Here is a 19703-nt window from a genome sequence, read left to right on the forward strand (position 1 = left end):
CGCTCTACTAAAGACAAGAGAAAGACAGAGCAACCTGACTCTACTTATTTAACTCTATTTCTACATTGAAATCTCGATTTTTGCAGTGCTGCAGCTTTATGTCCTGGTGGTGACATAGATAACTTGCACCACAAGGCGGAGACAGAGACTGCTCTCTGAAACCGTCGAACCATCAGGGACAGTGGAGGAGTGCTGATGGAGTCACTGATATCGTTCACCTGATTATCAGTGAGCTGGCCCCGGGGGGAAATTCATGAGGCGTCACAGAGCAGGAGAGCAGATGTTCCACTGATTTCAGAGCAGGTAGGTGGTGGTGCATACAGCATGTACATCCGTCGGGTATCACACTGTGAAACATCTGATACGTTGGCCTTGCCAAGCATCTGATCTTGCCTAACCTGCTCGTTGTGTCAGACTTTACAAAGATATAAACTGTGGTGGGTTTTAAGTCCTGGGCAGGACAAAACACACAAGAACACAGGGATTTTTATTTACAGTATTTTATTAAAAGTAATGAACAAACAACAAAACATCCGGCCAAAGTACAACAGCAAATAATCTCAGACTGGAACAAATACTGATAAGCTCTGCGCGGTTACAGTCACAGCCACCCTGTAGAAATGCCACTTGTAAATCGTTAAGAATTTTACTTCTGCACAATGTAATGAAAGCCTGTTATGTTATAAGCACAAGATAACCACCCTATCAGAGAAGTGTGATAAACCCAACCCGCCACATTAACAGAGCCTCCCTGCAGGCTGAATGGAGGCTGAAGGGGACTTATCATTATGAGAGCAAGGCAAAACATCCTGCTCTTACACCACAATTATCCTCATGTAAGTAGTTAATGCATTAAGATATTTTACATACATCTATTGTCTTAGAGATCAGATATCATTATATTGGGATTTGGCTTTAAAGTCTTTTCCTATAGGTTTAGAGGCTGCAGACTGTTCTACTTGTTCCAATACTTGTCTTTACTCACTTAGTCATTATATCCACATTACTTACGATTATTTATAAACAATCTCATTTGTTAATTCTGTTTATTAATTAAATATTGGTTAACATTGGTACTGTGTGTCTGCAGAGCCCCTTTAACTATATCTTTCCTGGTGACAGACATCTGTTTTTCTCCTTTGAAGTGGGCGGCTATCTCCCCAATAACATGTAACAGATGTTACAGTTTTGATTTCAGGGATCAGAGATGCATGGTTGCGTGACTTGTGAAATTTTGATACTGACAGTAAGAAGTAATGTTGTAAGATGTATCAACATCTCTGAGAAACTGGAACTGAAACTGTTCAAAAGGTGCCGGTATGAAGATACTCACAGCATGGATGCAAATAGATGATGATGGAAATGGAAAGTGGCATTTCTTGAGGAGCTGTGAAATAACCTGCGTCTTAATAACAGAGTGCACATCTATATATAACTTTAACACCAACACCTAAAGTGGTACATCTGCAGAGAGAGAAAATTGGATGGTATTTAGAAATGAAATTACCTCCAGGTACACACCGCACACTGATGCCTTCACACGAAAAGTACCGGGCACTGTAGAGTTTCGACCTGCAGGGTTTGAAAGTACAGCTGTTTGGGTGGCATGTCGTAATATCTTATTACACATTTTAACTGTACATACTGTACAAACTCACAATATGTATTTTTGCATTAATTAGAAAGTGGCAAATTCACAAAATGCTGTATGGAGATGATGAGGGCTGCAACAACTTCCCAATTTATTTTTAATGTATTTAATCTGCTGATTATTGTCTCAATTAAATTATCATTCTGTCTAATAAGATGTCAGAAAATAATGCTCACGTTTGACGAGCTGAAACAAAATAATGTTTGGCATTTTGCTTGAATCGATAAATCACTAGTTAAAGCTACAATATGTAATAATTGGCCACCTGCTAACTTCATACTCCAGACAAATAGGGGGCAGCATATCACCAGAGTGACTGGTATCTGCTGCCAACTGTGGCTGTCATTAGCTAGTTAGCTCAGTTAGCTGTGCAGCAAGCGGTTTACCATAGATACTGTATATACTCTGCCCGTACTGGGAGCACTGTGGGAGTGTTGCTGTTGTTTTACACCTCCAACACAGGAGCTTTGGGGGGGGGGGAGGTTTTCAGGCTCGGGGCGATATAACGTCAAAACTGCTATTTCCTACCAATAAATAAATGGATTAATTGTTGCAGCTTGTGTTGTGATTATTCAATACATTTGTGTTAGAGTACAGTTGTTCACAAATTAAAAATCAATGGTTGGAATACTTTCATTACAAATACTGAAAGGAAAGTGGTCGAGGATTGTTGTGCTCTGTTAGTGGCGACTTTTAAATGAACTTAATTTCTCTTTTTGTAGTATTAACCTCCGGGCTCCATTACTTTGAAGTCAAAAATGGCCTTAAGAAAAACAACACAATGACATGTTTTTACCAGCCATCAAGGTGCTAAAAGACATCTCTTATAAGTTAATACTTTTTTTAACGGTAGTATTTCAACAGTACAATTAAAAGTAGATTTACAATGCAGCGTCATGGTTGTCCACTTAGTCCAGTGGACTATACATTCAGATACATTCCAGTGTAGTCCAGTATCCCTCAATGTATTAACACAACTGTACAACAGTCATAGTATTTGCTTTGCGCTATTTTTAGACCTTCCTATTAAACTCCTTTGAGAGGGAGAGGTGATTTAATCAGATGGAGGTGTAGTGTCTCCCAAAGCTGGTGAGTCTTATCTTTTCCGGCAGGATGATGTTTACTGAGTGCTCCGGCTCTTCCTGGCTCGCCCCGCCGCTCTCTCTCAGCAGGTGTTCCCTTTGCTGCCGAACGAGCTGGCTGTACTTGGCATTAGCCAGCCACGTCTCGCAGCGGCCAAAAAACACGATTCCCGTGGTGCCCAGGATGACCAGGCAGGTGAGCAGGGCCAGCATGCCGAAGCAAATGAGCTGACCGTGGGTGACGAGGACGCCGGGGGAGTGCACCGTCTCCTTCAGGGTTATCTTGAGCAGGTCTCTCTCAGGCGGTCTGAGAAGCTTGTGGAAGGTGTGAGCAGGGAGGGAGTAGTGCTGTGGAGTCAGAGCAAACACTCTGTGGTCCACAGGCCTGGCACTGACCGGCTTGGGCCTGGCTTTCGGCCTGTGCTGCAGGGAACATGTGGGACCTGTAAACCATTTTTGGCAAATGCAACGGAAGGTTCCATCAGGTTGACCAACACACATGCCCCTGTTGGCGCAGGGCCTGCCGGCGCAGGGCGAGAGGCTGCTGGTGTCATTACAAGTGAAACCAGTGAAGCCGTGCGGACAGACGCATGTGAAGGCCAGGCCGTGGTTTGTACAGTTGCCGCCGTTGAGGCAGGGGTTAGGCTGGCAGCTGTCAACGCTGATCTCACAGAAGTCTCCAGAAAATCCAGGGGGACATAAACAGGAAGAGTACGCTGCTGAGCCGCTCTCATCCGTACATGTGCCTCCGTTCTGACAAGGAGAGCTGGAGGACAGAGCAACACAATGTTAATATACTGCAGGGGCATGTAAGGCTTCCTATCTACTGCACAGCTTTACGACAGCACATTTAATCCTGTGGTTATGATGCAGCCATCGGTGAAGCTGTCATCAAATGGGCTCCAATTCTATTTTACAGAATGGTTTCATAAGGTGATGTTAGTAGGACACTTTCTATTCCTTACTGCAAGTGTGTGGGTCCCCCGGGGAGCGTCCTGCAGCCATTTTTTTAGCATATTAATGAGTTAGAATCTACCTGCTTGTGTGACCTCTTTTCCATGCAGATGGTGCTGCATGAATTACCTGCATGCTTTTGTTGCTGTGTAGAAAAAGCAATGTATCTTCAAATTTGGTGGATTTTTTTGATAAAATTAAGGATTAAAAGTACGCAGCAGGTTGACAAAATGTCCCCTTTTCTAAATCCAAATAAACTATTCCAAACCAATTTAAATACCTAAAAACTACATCGTCACAAAGACAATAAATGTTCTTGTCATTTGGGGATAACTGAGGCCAGTCCTCTTGGATGTTCAAATCAAACTAAGACCATCCTGAATTATTACTTAAGGTAGGTCGATTAGTGATTGCACCAAAAACAACTATAAATCATTTAGTTTTTAAATATCAGCTCTCATGTGTGGCCATGGCACTGAAGGCACTTAACTTGTCAAGACTTCCCCAGGAAAGCAGCCCTCTGAGATGGTGCAGCTTTAAGTTCAATGCCACTTTTATTATGGAGCCACCCTCTGGTACAGCTAATCTCCACAGCTCATCAAAAACGAGCTTAAAATGGCCTGATATGATCTCAGATAATCTTTGTTTGTTCTCTTTTGTAATCGTGCAACGAAAGGAAGCTCACCAGGCCCCTTTACCACTGCATCTAAAATCTGTTTGGTATGTTTTTAGCCTGTTTTGCCTGACTCGGAAGATCTTTAGTGCATTTTATGCACCATAATTTTAAATGTATGTCAGAACTGCACGTTTGCAGTCTTGTATCATACAGTAACTACTCTCCTATTCTGATCATGGAATAACCTTCCGTCTGAAGGTTATTCCATGATCAGAGTGCAAAATGTGCTCTGAATCATAATACACCACACCTTAGTGATTTTGTCTCTCTGGCAGCATTCAAAGCTATCACTAAAGAAAAAGAGGAGTGCAATTATTATTCCTAAAATGGATTTTTATATAATGTATTGTAGTCCCTTCTCTGTTGCTTCCTTTTTTGAACTTTTCTTTTGTTATTTCTTTATATGCTCTATTTTAAGATTTTGTAACTTTGTAATGATGTGCTACCTTGGCGGGCTCTTTGAATCTTAAGGGACAGCCTGGTTAAATAAAGGTTTAATGAAATAAAATAAAAAATAAAAAAGTTCTTCTCAGTGTGGAATATTTGTGCAATTATATTCTTAATTAATTACTCTTTTGCTCTATAAAACTGTGGAAAATACTTATTAAGACCCGGGGTGATGACTGGGTGATTTTTGCTTCATGAATTATTTAATTAATCAATTCAATCAATTGCCGTTGCTCAGCAATTATCAGAGGATCAAGCGGATCAGTCGTTTTTGGATCTTGAATAAATACTTATTATCATTTTACCCTGCAGCCCGAATGAAACACAGTGAGTAGCTCATTTTCTTTCATTAATAATCTTTACCAGCAAGTAAGCAGTGAGAAGAAAAGGAGCCTTTGGTCTCCTGCGTTCCTGCTCCCACATGTGCAGCATATCTGATCACTGCAGCCACGCTTCACAAAGTAAACGCGGGATAAAAAAACAATCAATATCTCTAATAGTAGCTCGTGTAATTACGCAAGCCCCTTGCATTCTGTTTCGGCGAGTCACAAGAATAATAGCTCCGGCATACTTTTTCGACACATCTCCGGTGTCTCATCGAGGAGCTGATTAATGAAACCTCAGGCAGGCCTTTAAATGGAGATGAATTCCCCTGACATACAAGTGAAGCTCCGCTTGTCTCATTGTGAAAATTACAATAAGACTGAAATGATTATTTTGGGGGGAGCAGGAGGAGAGCTGTCAGTTCACTGACGCCGAGCTGTAGGCTATTGAATTTTAGGTGTGTTCACGTCAATAACGAGGCTGCCTGAGCGAGAACAAACATGGTGGTGTTCAGAGTCTGGGGGCAGCTATAGCCGTGTTTCCAGAGAGCTTTTTTATTTGTATCTGACAGGCGGGGGAGGGCATTTCTCCACGAACTATCCCTGTCTGTAATCCAGCTGTGGAAAGGCAGTGGAGAGAGAGGCAATTTCGAGAGTTTAAATGACTGATGACAATGTTTTTTTTTACATAAAAGCAAGATTTCAAGGTGTGTATTTTCTTCAGAATTATGACCTGAAAAGAGATTGTACACCCTTGATTCCTTTCCTCTTCTTAGTCTCTCCCAAAATGAGATGTCTGTGCTTCGGAAACCGTCAATTTAAAGAGACATCAATTAAAATTCTCTTCTTTGTTTTGTTATAGCCTACAGCTGTATTTTATGATCTCTGTCAGATAAGCATAACCGTGTTCATGACAACTTCTGTATTACCAACATGACTTAACGTGAGGATAAATATCAAATGGTTTAGCCGAAAAGACCACCACAAACGATACATCTGAGCTCCTCTCTCCTCGGGGGGCATTTAAGAAATTGAGATATTCTTCGAGATGGCACGCTGAGATTGATTGTTCGTGTCCCAGGCTGGAGGACAGAGGAGAGAGGAAGAGAGCCCTCTGTCAAACTTCGACTGCTTGCCAATTCTGGTGCTTCGAAGGACACGACCCATGAAGGTGGGTCCCTCAAAGTACCTGAAGGCCTGGCTAAAGCTGGCCTCGTCGCCCCCTAATGAGGACATAACCAATGGTGCTTTCAGGAGCTCCTCACAAACTCATAATGCTTCACTGTTTCAGTTTAACACAGAATGGAAAAATACCACATGATGAACCTGGTCAATGGTAAATATTATATATCCTAATAACGTCTGTGTAACTGTGATGCTCTGCTATGACTAACACAAATAAATAGTGTAGTTTAAACCTTGTAACTTCTTTTTTTTCTGCAGTCCTTCCTCACAGTAATTGTTTCAGTTCATGTGATATATTTATCAGCACAGTTATCACCACCTGAAGGCAAAGTCCAAGCAAATAGGTAATGCTAATGTGGTATTTCCAAACGCGATGTGAGACAGGGACTGCCTGAATGTATAATTAAACTGTGGCCTGGGGAGCAGTGAATTGTGGGATTCTGACAGATGCAAAGTACACATCAGCTGTGTCCTCCAAATATGGGCAAAAGATGGCTGAATTTCTGGTCACAGAATGTACTCAGTTTTGAAATGATGACTTCAAAAGATGCAGTCCCTGTAATGGGATGCAGCTTGAGATGCTGCCCAGGTAAACACTGGCAGCTATTGTATGAAGGTTTCTGCTTGTCGTCAAGGGAAGAGCACAATAAACATGGCTGCTGATGTATTTATGGCGGGAGGAAGTTGGGGGATTCATTCTCTTAACGTTCCTTCTTTCTACATCGGGGTGTTTGGCATGACATCAAAATTTAGGCCCGCAGGAAAATTGTGTTTGTTTCTGCTATGTTAGTCGAGTCACTCGGCTTTTATTGTTTGCAATGTTTTGCAATACAGTATCCCAACCGTACTTGTAGGCACAGAGGAGCATTTAGCAGCAAGCCAGATATTCTGCTCAGATGTTGGTAGAGACCCAAAACGGAGCTAAAAGAGAGTGAATATTGGACTCGCATTTACCAAGTAGCCAGAAACTTTAAAGACTTTAAATTGCTAATAAGTTCACCACATCAACTTGAAGGTGTAATTTGTAGAATATGGCCAAAAATTCAAAGGTAGCTCCGAAAAACATAGAGGGCAACATATCACCAGAGTAAAAGACAACTGCTGCTAGCTTTTGCTGTAGCATTAGCTCATGGCTCAGTTAGCCATGAAACCAGTGGCTCTCGAGTTTGTGTGGAGTGAGACCACTGGAGACTGGGCTCAGCTCAACTGGATTTGGCTGCATGATGCGAGAGTGAACTGGGACTGAACGCAAGCGTCCAAGACCGACTGAGGCCAGTTTGACGACAGGCGATACAGTACAGAGGTGATTTACAGCGGCTCTGATCAAGACTATGACTTTAGAGATGGCACGACGCAGCAGGCAGGGATGGGTGGGAAGTGACAGAGTGGGACTTCAGCAGCAGGTGAAAACGGCGTGTAGAACAGAACATTTTCACAACTTATTCTGTGAAAAGACAAACCCGGACTGTGTTGGTGAGTTTTATAAATTTATGCTGAGTTTGAAGGCGTCAAGTGTGTTTTTCGAAGTGTTAACGAGGTAATTAAGCTCATCTTAGTTCGGTAAAAGAGAGGAACTTGAATTCAGAAGGTGTACGGTCGTAGTTTTCTGTTTGGTGAGGAAAACAGAGGTAAGAGTAAGCTATTTCTTGACCTAAGAACAAAGTTGAATTTCTGAGTAGAAATAATGAGCTGGGGCCTCGTTCAAGAGGAGTGTTCACTCACAGTTGGAAACTTGCCAGTTCCTACATTTCGGCACGCTCGTGTTTGTGAAGGGATGTATCAAAGCAAACGTTTCTGCTTGTCTCACAAATGTGCAAACACCCGCTCGCTTGTTATAAGTCAGAACAACCAAACCGTCTACATTTTGTGCAGTAGAAAGAAAAACAAATTCAATATTTTCTGTGCTAACTGCCCATCATAAGAAGCTACGGATACACTAGCCTCAGTGCGTGGTGATGTCAATTAGCTGCCTTGGCCATACAGACAGCCCCAAATGACAGTGTACCATGTATTGATTATTGCTTCTATTCCTTCACTTAATACAGGGACATAAATAAAAGGTGTCAGTACCCGTTCGTGAGACAAAGTCCTCTCTTCAGGTGGCAGTTTTCCCCAATGTAGCCGTGGGGACAGATGCACAGATATCCCCCCTCTCCTGTCTCTATGCAGGTGGCATTACCAGCACAAGGCCCAGATGAGCACAGACGAGTGTCTGTTGTTAAAAAAAGAAAACACATGCTGTATTTAGATCTTGTGTGCTCTCCCTCCTCCTCCTCTGTCTCTGCTTGTTTTTCCCTCTCGCCTTTGTTTTCCACTCTCTCGCTCACATTCACACCACAGCATCTTGTCAAAAAGAACAAAACTGAAAACAACCATGTTTCACAGGCGAGCAGCTCGTATGCTCCAACAGAACAAGAGATATACTGAGTGTGCTGATAAGGAGGTCAAACTGAGCCAGAAGCCAAAAAAAAAAACAAAGACCCTTTCTTCTTGTATTCTTCTTCTTCTCTTTGTTTCCTCTTGTGCTTGAGGGGGAGAAAGTCATTTTCATGAGATAAAACTAATTGTAGATGATATAGGCTTTATTACTTGAGTGCTTAATTTAGATGGGGGTGTTTGAAATGACTCTTAAACGCTTTATCATCCAAATTTTCGCAGTCACAGTGCATCACTTTTGAGGTTTTCATGAGTTCAAATGGTGTCTCGCTCAAGAGTCAAACCACTCGCCAGAATGAATGTTGGCAATGCACGTTTCAATTTCAAATCACGGATGTGTTGAAACTTAATCTATTTATGTTGAAAACTTTACATTTTTAACCTTTATATTTTTTCATTCCTTCAATTTCATGTTGTGATAAAGCTGTGCTCGTGGTCTGATTAGGTTTAAGCATAAAAATCACTTGATAAGGGTTTAGCAAAGATCCTTTTTTGGATGAAAACACCAGGTTTCGACATCACAAATGCAGCTAAAAATGTCCTGACATCTTGTTAAAAAACATCCTGTTCTGTCACCACAAACAGGACTGAAAATATCCTGACCTGTTCTCAAAAATATCTATTTATGTTGTCAGGAAAAGGACTGGTAAATGCCCAGCGTCTTGTTAAAAACATCCAGTTTTGTCCCTACAAATGTGGCTGAAAATGTCCCACAGTGACAATAAAAAACATCCAGCTTGTCGCCACAAACACAGCTGGAAATGTCCTGACATCTCGTTAAAAATAACAGATTTTGTCACCACAAGCGTAGCTGGAAATGTCCTGATGTCTTGTCAAAATATCTGGATTTGTCGCCTTAAGCAGAACTGGACAATGTCCAGACGTCGTGTTGAAATGCTGTGAACAGTGGTCTCTGGCTTGGCAGCTGTCCACCTGCTGATAGAAAAGTCAGCTCCGACATGTAACATGAATGTTATATGACACGTATTGTAGAAATATCATCATGATGCGTATCTGTGGTTTGCAGAAATGTTAAATGCCAACATTTTATTCTGGCGACTGGACTGGACTGGATTTTGGCAACTGGACACAAAAGCTGCAGTTTATAATGAGAATTTCTGCAGTTATTTTGTGGCTTCAGCTTTCATATTCGACCCAGTTTTTTCCATGATTATTTTCCTTTGTCTTGGATCTTTCTCCCCTAACTGCCCGCCTGAAAATACAGCGACTATATCCTCCAGACGCCGGCTTCATTCGGTGGCGACCTGTGTGTCCCTGAGGCTCTGTGACTCACCCTGACCTCTGATTTGACGGGAGGTGTTAGGAGGCAGATAGAGATGAGAGTGTCTGGGGAAGCTTTAATGAGACTCACCTTGGTCACAGAGGCTGCCCACCCAGCCCTCGCTGCAGAGACACTGCCATGCCTTCTCACATGTGCCGTGCAGGCAGCCGGGGAAGGGCACGCACCGGTCACAGTGCTCTCCCTGCCACCCTGGTTTGCACCTGAAAGAGGATGGAAAGGGAACAATCCTGAACTATTAATATACCACCCACAGAGCTGTGCAGTGCTGCTCTTGTTCCTATAATGTCTGCATGCTTTTTTTTTTTTTCTCTTAAAGTAAAAGTCCTGTTTGATAATGCATCCATTTGTTAAATTCCCAGTGATGGAATCGAATCATTTTGGCTAGAGAGTAGATAAAATTGCCAGTAAAAAGCCTTTCAAACTGGGCATGCTTTGGAGCTTGTGAGCTTATCTGTGAGGATAACAATGCTCTTCACTGTTCAAACAAAGGGATGATTTGGCAGTTGACTTAACACGCCAAACAAATGTAGAGAGAGAAAAAAAAAAAAGCACAAGGATCCAGTTGGCTGCATCTCTCCAAGGGGAAACACAATTACAGCTCCAGCGATTTATGGAAATAAGGTTGCAAACCTCCCACAGGGCACAAGCTATCATCTACACAGGAATCCGGGGTCGTTTAGGTACCTGCACTTCCCTGGCTTCTCACAAAACCCATTCTCCGTGTTGCACCCCGCGCTGCAATCCCAACCTTTGAGACAGAGAGAAAGGGACAGCAGCGTGCTTGCATCAAAAGAAATACCCCATCCAAAAAAAAAAACACATGAAACATTCAGAGCGATGAAATATGCATCCGTTGTACTTTCTTTGCACGCTCCAGAGAGGAGTTTGTTTTTCATGAATGGACTCAAATCTCTCTCTGTGTGTGTGTTTTTATCAGATGTCCCAGCGGACTGATGAAAATCTCAGGTTACCTTCTGCCATGCCCGTCACGACCAGAATTAAGACCACCGCTGTGAGATGCATCGTAATTTCGAGCGAGATTTCCCTCTTTGTCCTGGAAAACAAAAAGCGGAGGGGGGGCAAGCCGCAAGTAGCGACGTGTTTGTGCATCTCAAAGACGTCTGATCACTCAAAAGTTCATTTGAGGGAATGAAAACAAACCTGAAATGGAGAACACAGAGGGGATGCTTCACAAATACACAGCTCTGAGGTGTGTGGAGTTTTAAAAAAATATGAGGGTATCACAACCAAAATCACTCCCACTGGAGATCTGAATGCAATGAGAATCATTTATTCCTTTTGAATTTGAAATTGACGCACCTGAATCATATGCGTCTGCTCCCGGAGGTATCCATTACGCACAGGCAGAAAAAGAGAAGAATCCCCAAATCATCAATTCTCATATAAAAAAAAACCTCATTAATTAAATTATCTTGCGGCACCTCACCTATGTCTCCCCGACACTCTGATTCCAAGCGGTCATATTTGATCAGACTTTGTTTAAAATCCAAGCGTCGAGCTGTTGTTGGAAGTGGTACCACAGGTGTACATGCGCTGGAGGAGGACCTGGACGTTTTGACGGGACTGCTGCATCGCGCATCGTCCCAGTGAAACACGCTCCTCCCACCTAAAGAGGGAGAGTGCGCTCACCAGTCTGACCCCCCGGCTGGGAAGAAGTGCTCAGGCAGTTGCAGAGAGCATTAGGTGCATTAATTCTATAAATGCAATAATCATTGCCTCGGGGAAAGCTCTTTTAAGGGAGGTGAGAAGGTCCCTGCATACCATTAACAGCTTATTACTGCTTATTTTCTTGATCATAATTCTGCCTTGAACAAAAGCCAATCTGTCTTCCTTTAGTTTGAGACTGGAGGAAGTGTTCAGACCCTACACTTGAGTAAAAGTAGCAATACTAGAATGTAAAAATACTCTATTACAAGTAAAAATCCTGCATACAGAAGTGTTCTCAGCTGAATCTACTTGAATTATTAAAGGTAAAAATGCTCATAATGCATCAGAAAGGCACCTTTTGTGCTACATTTTTATACATCATATTATTGCATAGTGCAACTGTCAGAGACAGTTTCACTGAGATGTTTATTGTGCATGTTTCAGTCATAACTTCATGATTATTTGAGCTCATAAAGTCGTTAAAAGGTGATTAAAAATGTCATAAATAAGGTGTTAAAATGTGCCTTAAAGGTACTTAAAAGTGTTTGGTTAAAGCAGCATGGCCTTTTATGTACGGTCTTTTTTTAAAGCAAAATGTAACAGGACAACAGTTTAGTTTAAGGCATTATGGGAAATGTTGCCATGCCATGTGGTGATGTCATAGGTCAGTGGCATTATGGGTCAGAACCAACATGGCTGCAGAAGAAGAGCATGCAGCTCCAAAATAACGTTATTCTACACATGGTCCAAGAGGCGCACACAGTAGGCTAATTGTCTTTCATTCATTTCATATTTACGTATAATGTTGTTAACGTGCCCTTATATGAACATTGGCGATATATTTCCACAATGTATGATGCGCGGCTATTATTTTATTGGACCGGTCTAGCTACATGTAGACTAGAGTTATATGAGCACTGTTGTAGCTTGAGGTGAAGCTAATCTTACCAAATACAAATTATCTTATTGGACGATTGCATGTTTTGTAAACCCTAATCTAATGTGCATACATTATAATGAAGTACTGCAGCATATTTATAATGCTTTACAGCAATAATTACAACTCATTAGGACTCTGATGTCTATTATGCATTATAAACATAGGCTACTTATAATGCCTTATAGGCTTCATTGAAAGTGTTACCGACCATACAAGTACATTCATTTCAGATCAATGTGGAGTACATAATTAGTCAATTATGTTAAAGTCTCAAAACATTTAAATTGTGATCTCTGCTGACCATTACCTTAAAACCATAACATACCATCAGACTCACTCTTCCCCCCATTTTGAAATGATATTGAATGACTTCCCTTACTCATCGCCTACCTGACATCAACAGTATGGCCCCATTCTATTCTTAGTCCTCTTATTGCTGTCCACAATCTCCCTTCATCCTTCCCATGGGCAGCAGGGAATAGTATTTTCCTTCCCACGAAGTCTGTGGCTTATAGTCTTGACGGCCTAATTATATGTTCCGCTTCCCTCTGACGTTATTAGATTGGCAATACAGGTTTTGGAAATGGTAGTCAGGCAACCATCAGGGGAAAGCTACTGTAAGAACTACGAAATATAAGATGCACCCTTTGTCTTTGGTTTTGTAGGCGATGTGAAAGAACACCAGTTTTCCACTTTTTCTTTCAGATTCATATCATTTAAAGGAGAGTTTTCAGGTTAAAAACAGGTTTTCCAGTTCTGTGTCTTGACAGCAAGAGCACAAGTGATCCATATATGAATGCAAATAAGCAGCAAATCAATTCAGTATTTCATTTGAATGGCATGAAGAGAGTACACAGAATCTCCCTTTTCTCTCTTCTTGCACACAGTCTATCTGCCAGAGAAAGACAAAAAAGACACAAAGACACACGAGCAGATGTGAGAGGAGGAGAAGCGGATAAGTCTCCTCAGATTTGATATAATCTTTGGAGAGGTCTCCGCTCTCATATAACCCCGGTTCAAATTGGCTCGTGTGTTTATTTTCAGACCTCCAGAGACAGAGCCCACAGCCCAGCAGTAACATTACAGCTTCCGCAGCTACCAACCAGATCCACATCACTCAGTCCTTTTTTTTTAATGAAATGTCTGAGGTTTGTATGTGCTTTATTAAAGTGAAGGAGTCATCCTCTGATCTATTTTTTTCTCCAGACCACTGATCTCATCTGGTATCTGATTTTTATCTGCTTCGGTGTAGGGTGCTCCAGGTATAAATTGGATATTATGGATCCGAAGATATTAGTGTGTGATTGTGTGTGTGTGTGTGTGGGCTTGTTGTTTTGTGTCATTTTTGACTCTAGGGTGGTTTGAGGTGAAATTAGGTTTCCGATAGGGCTGCAACTAACAATTCTTTTCATTATGGAATAATCTGCTTATTAGTTGATCAATTAATTGGTTGCATGTTTAGTCTATTAAATGTGAAAAAATGTTCATTGCGATTTCCGAGAGCCCAAAGTGACGTCTTCAAATTGCCGAAAACCCAAAGACTCTTCATTTACTATCTCAAATGACAAAGAAAAGCAGCAAATCCTGACATTTAAGAAGCTGAAACCATCAAATGTTTGACTTTTTTGCTTGAAAAATGGCGGTAACGCTTAATTGGTTATCAAAAGGTTTGCAATTACCTATCTTTTAATTGACTAATGGATAAATCATCTGTCTGATGCTAGGGTCTAGCTAAAGTTAATATTTTTTCTTAGTCTTCTATAGCAGTAAACTTAATATAAGTAGGAAAAAAACAAGCAATATCAATATGTCAACTGGGATCTGTGAAATTATGAACTGAAATGTTACAGGCCATATAGTTAATAAATTAATTACGGTACTAATTAACAGCTGAATCAATAATGAAATGAATCCCTATTGCAGCTCTCTGTGGCAGGTGAAGTTTAAATACCACTGCGGTCAGACCTCATTTCTACTAATTATGCGTCTGCAGGGAAGGGCCATTTCACGCTGATCTCCGTGATTCAGGAGTCTTATTTATGCTCTCTGTGAAGGTCATTCCCACACTGAGCAATTTCCCCTCTCCACACAGGTGAGGAAGCATTACAACACCATAAAGGCACAGTTAGATCAGTCCGTTGGTGTAAATTACTTCATTTCAAGTCCACTGGAGATTTGAAATGATTTCATCTGAATTCTTAGCACGCGGTTGCAGGGTGTGGAAAAGTCTGTCATCGCACTCCAAAATCAGAGTTAATGAAATCCCCATTCAGTCGACGTATACCGGGTTTTGATACAGATCACTTCATTCAAACTCTCAGATGGCACACGTTGGTTTGCAGGAAATTAATCTGGAGGATTGAATTCTAAACACAATTATAACGCTGGCTAATAACACGCTGCGTGGCTCCCCAGTTCCTCCCTGTCCAGTGGATTTCAGGCAGATCATTAGGACACATCGTTAGACATGGGGAGCACGCCAGGTGGAGCTCAACAGGGCTCACAGACATGTTGGACAACAGAAAACCTGCCATATGGAAAACTTACTGGATACAAGGGAAGAAGCACAGAGAATAAAGTTGAAAATGAATTACACCATAATTTAATCACTACAGAGACGGAACCAACAGATGTCTTTGTCTGTGCTGTAGCCGACGTCTTCTTAGAGCAGCTTTGTCATAAAATGAGTCAAACCTCCTGTGGCACTTCTACTTGGTGAACAAATGTAACTTGATATAAATATGATGTATCCACTTTGTATTGTGCACACACTGAAAAGGTGGAGTTGTTGGCGTCACTATTCTTTATCTCCCACTGACCTTTGTTTCTGATGATACGCTCATCCAGTAGGACTGCAGCTATTGATTATTTTTTATTACGGATAAATCTGCAGATTACGATGATGCTCCTCACAGTTTCTCAGAACCCAAAGTGACGTCTTCAGATTGTGGTTTTTTGTCCAACCAACAGTCAGAAACCTCTTCATTTACTATCACGCAAAGAAAAGCAGCAAATCCTTATGTATAGTAAGCTGGAATCAGCAAGTGTTTGAACATTTATCCTTGAAAAATGTCTCTAATGTCAGTCTTGTTTCAGAGATGGATCTGATATTGGACAGATATCAACGACAGAACTGTTTCTCAGTATTTCATCATCATTTTTAAATCATATACTTACTCTTTTATAGCTACAGCTTCTGACCAAGCCTAGCCTCTTGTTTTATTCTCCAGTCGCAATAATGTACACCATGTTAATAGTTTCTCTATTAGTTACTCATGAATTTAAGAAATACTTTACCATCTTAAAAGTTGCCGTCTTATTCCCAAAATCTAGTCTTCTTTCATTCTTATATTTGCGCTGCTTTAAATATCCTGTAACTTGAATTTTTAGTAATCTAAAGCTGCCAAACATCCGTCCATATCTTACCATTTATATGAGGAGCATCTCCATATAGAGCAAAATTGTACAAAAGACCTGAAACTATTGTGCTGCTGAATCAGACAGTATGTGTAGAGCCTTGTCACTTCAGGGGACGGCTCTGTAGTTGACAGACGGAGCCAATTTTTTCAGTCAATTTGGTCTCTTGACACCAATTTTTATTGTCATGATTGTGTGACGGTGTCATTAAGCCAGCTTCAATTCTCCTGTCTCTGCGGGTAACAGGCAGGCAGACGGAGAGGAGATATGTGTGTGATATGGCTGCTAATTCTACTTTGACTGCCTTCTCAACTACCAAAAACATGCAGTAATTAGTCACAAAGGAGAAACCTGTGTCTGCCTCGGGGGATGACTGGTTTATTTAATTGCACGGCTATGTTGAAAGATAAAATCACGTTGACACTTCCTCAGTGATTTGGCTCCACATTTTCTTTGGTTTCTACAGAATTAGCCCCATTACATCAACTTCAACAGAAGGGATAAGTTCGAATACCAGACAGGATACAGGATGTGTTGTATATACTTCTACGAGGGTAGTTCAGCAAATGCTATATTACTCATATGTACAAAACATGTCAGCTCCAGAAAGATGCTTTAAGTGGCAAACAGCATAGTCCAGATGCTCTTGGATAATACATCACCCTCTTTATTGTCAGCATGCTGAGAAGAGAAAAAATAGTTCCTCTTTTTAGCCTGAGTGCTCCTGCTGAAACATGGCATGGAAACGGAGAGCACTCTTTCAAATATACCAATTATATGGAAGGTGGAGTTGAGACGATCCGTCTCCTGCTGACTGGCGGCCTACAATGCATTTTTCCTGTCTCTATCCTGAGGGCTGACTCCTCTGCAGCATCGTCCTCAGGGTGTTGGCAGAACTTCAAGCACCTTCAGCGTCGACTTTCATGCTTCTGCTGCTCGAGAATATTCTCGGCTAAGAAAAATGGTGTGATGAATTTTTAAAGGGAAAACTATTAACCTCATCTTCAGTTCCTGCATTAACCCATACATTTTTTAATGGTTTATACATCAACAGTGAAGTGAGTTTGACGGCAGCAGCATTTATGGTTATTTGCGTAACTCATGCAGTTTTTAGCTGCCCCAAACAGCTAGATTGCTTTACTGTACACTAGCTGTAAGCTAACGTTAGCGACCAAGGTCGTGTGTGTCTGTGTGGTTAAATTCAGGTCAACTCTCAGTAAATGAAGTACTTGCTGGAGGCTCTCAGCAGTCAACATTACAGTACTTAAACTCTTGAAAACAGAGGTCAGCTCTGCAAATCGCTGCTGCGGTCAGGTTGATAAACAGGAGTGAGGATAAGTGAGTGATAAGTGCCTCAAGGTGATTATTCTCCAGACGGTCTGGCTCTAATTCAGACGCTCTGGCAGGCTCTAAGCGGCTGAGCAGTGGTCCCCCCCCCCATCCACGCAACACTTGGAAAACATCTTTTGCTTTGTTATGATAGAGAGCACCCTAGTGGCAGACGTTTGTGCACTTAATGACCAGATAGACTGAAATAAGAATTATTTTGAAAATAGATTTTCCAATGCTTTTTTAGATGATGAGAAATGTAGCTCCATGACCATGCGTTGTCATGTATTTCTACAGTGTTTAGGTTAATGGCTGTGGTCTGCTTAATTAGCAATAAATAACAACAACTTGATGGTGTTGAAGTTATTGGCAATTTAAAAACTCATCAGCTGTTTGAAGGTAATGAGTCATTTTATTGTTACGTATTGATCGCAGGATGATTGATGTCAGTTCCTTTGGCTGCCGTTATGTCCTCTGATCAATAATGCACGCATGAACTGAACATACTTCAGATCACTCACTCCACAGCTGTTTCTGCAGGACTTTAAGTGCATTGCACAGACCACTGTTTTGCACTAGTGTTGCATCAACTGGGAGCTTTTTTCTGTGGCGAAAAGGGCAATTAATCTTTTTAAATAGAGGTTTTTTTCCTGTCCATTTTTAGACTCCCTCGGAACAAACAGCTCCTCCAGCCCCAGAAACCAAGACTCGCTTTGATTTTCTGACGCAACACTTCCCCTAATCTCTTGCCATTTAAAACCTCAACGCACCGTCACACTTCAAATAAGACCGGACCGTTCTCAGGTTCTTGAGTATTCTTTAAAATGTTAAGGAATAAGAGTGCTTCATTGATCGGTGGTGTGTCACTTAATATGCTCTCTCAAGTGTTTCAAATGTAGGAATTTAAGGTCTGGCAATAACTACTTAACCTCAATGAACCTCAGCCAGAAGCTTGTACTTTCCAATATTGCCATTAGTATTTTACTAGAGGAGGAACATTTCAACAGCATCCTTTTTTCTGTTGTTTTAATCATTTTCCCAGCGTTATCAGGGTTAAGACTGTCCACTCACATCACAATATTAATCATTGCAAAATATCATTCCCCAGCCCTCAAACAGCAGCTACCTGAAACACTAACTGTGATCTGCAGGAGGCAGGAACTAAATGATGATATTTCTGGAGTTTGCCATCTGCTCGGATGTGAGCCAGCGTGCAGAGATGTTAACTAAATTTCATTAATGGAGACGGTGCTGTTGTTATCTCCATGGCAGCTGCAGCCTCTCATTGTCAGGAAAGCACTAAGGTCGTGGAGGAAGCAGATGGACAAGACTGATTGTGAGAGTAGGTGGGAGTCAAAGAGAATGATTGAGGCAGAAGAGAGAAGAAAAAGAATGAGAGAAATTTAGAGGGATGACTTCCCCTGATGCCACCTTCACCTGATGCCAGTTATTACTGTCTTGTTACCATGGGAACAGGAGGGTGATGCTTTCTTTTGGGGCGTGTTGCACCATGCTTAGGGTGCAGTAACAAACAGATCACCTCTTTACCCTTTAATTGAGTCGAGATATTTTTTCACTTTTATTAAGGCTAGAGAAAGGTCATGGTTTTGGTTGAATGTTAATTAAAAATCTATTTGTAAAATTGTTAAGAGACATATTTTCCATTTTCCATTCTAAAGTCAGGCTAAGTTTCATGAAAAAAATGAAAATTGGTGCCCATGTACATGAATCCATTTCAATGACTATTTCACAAACTGCTGTGATACTGGACTGGATATCCAGAAGTGACCCAGACGCAGAGGGTTATCAAAGTGTGGATTCAAACTGGATCAAATAAGGCAGAAAACTGCTGCCACGCCACTCTGTATAGGCTCTGAGTAGAAAGTAAACATTAGAGGAGTAGTGACAGCACAAATTGATGTCCAGTTAGCGGTGATTTGATGCATTGCCGGCTCGAAGTTAAGAAACTGATTCCCGAAGCACGACTGTGGACAGAGAGCCGGTTTCACCTTTTCCTTTTCCAGCTAATAGGTTAATGTAACTTCTGTAGGGCTCTACCCAGTTGTGAGCCTAGCAACCATTCCCTAAAGCGAGGCCCAGTCCAAATATACAATTACGTCCCTTGGACCTACCACTTAGCCCTACCCCTCTATCTTGTGCGTTGATGTCTAGAGGTGGAGTGTCCCGATTCTTGTTGGAATAGAGGGGTAGGGCTGGTGTTTGGCTGTCGTATCAATAGGATGGGGTGGGGTGGGGTCAAAATTGGAAATGGGATTGGACCTTAGTGTTGAG

General features: G+C 41.5%; 1 protein-coding gene across 1 annotated transcript; it reads right to left on the minus strand.

Moving 5' to 3' along the window:
* Positions 1–490: 490 nt before the first annotated feature.
* On the minus strand, positions 491–11621 carry dlk1 (delta like non-canonical Notch ligand 1). The gene is made up of 7 exons (XM_084381458.1): positions 11505–11621; positions 11378–11392; positions 11029–11111; positions 10742–10805; positions 10127–10257; positions 8389–8530; positions 491–3499 (listed from the first exon to the last, which is right to left on the minus strand). The coding sequence occupies exons 3-7, from the start codon at positions 11078–11080 to the stop codon at positions 2710–2712; spliced, it is 1179 nt and encodes a 392-aa protein (XP_084237584.1). The 5' UTR covers positions 11081–11111; positions 11378–11392; positions 11505–11621; the 3' UTR covers positions 491–2709.
* Positions 11622–19703: the final 8082 nt, after the last annotated feature.

The sequence above is a fragment of the Pagrus pagrus genome (genome assembly GCF_965226575.1).
Source record: "Pagrus pagrus genome assembly, chromosome: 18".
In the NCBI taxonomy this organism is placed as follows: Eukaryota; Metazoa; Chordata; class Actinopteri; order Spariformes; family Sparidae; genus Pagrus; species Pagrus pagrus.

Coding starts and splice junctions, on each gene's coding strand:
- dlk1 (XM_084381458.1), bottom strand. CDS start 11,080: ATGCATCTCACAGCGGTGGTCTTAATTCTGGTCGTGACGGGCATGGCA. Junction 10,258..10,741: donor GAGAAGCCAGGGAAGTGCAG/GTACCTAAACGA, acceptor ATCCTCTTTCAG/GTGCAAACCAGGGTGGCAGG. Junction 3,500..8,388: donor GGACTTTGTCTCACGAACGG/GTACTGACACCT, acceptor TCTGTCCTCCAG/CTCTCCTTGTCAGAACGGAG.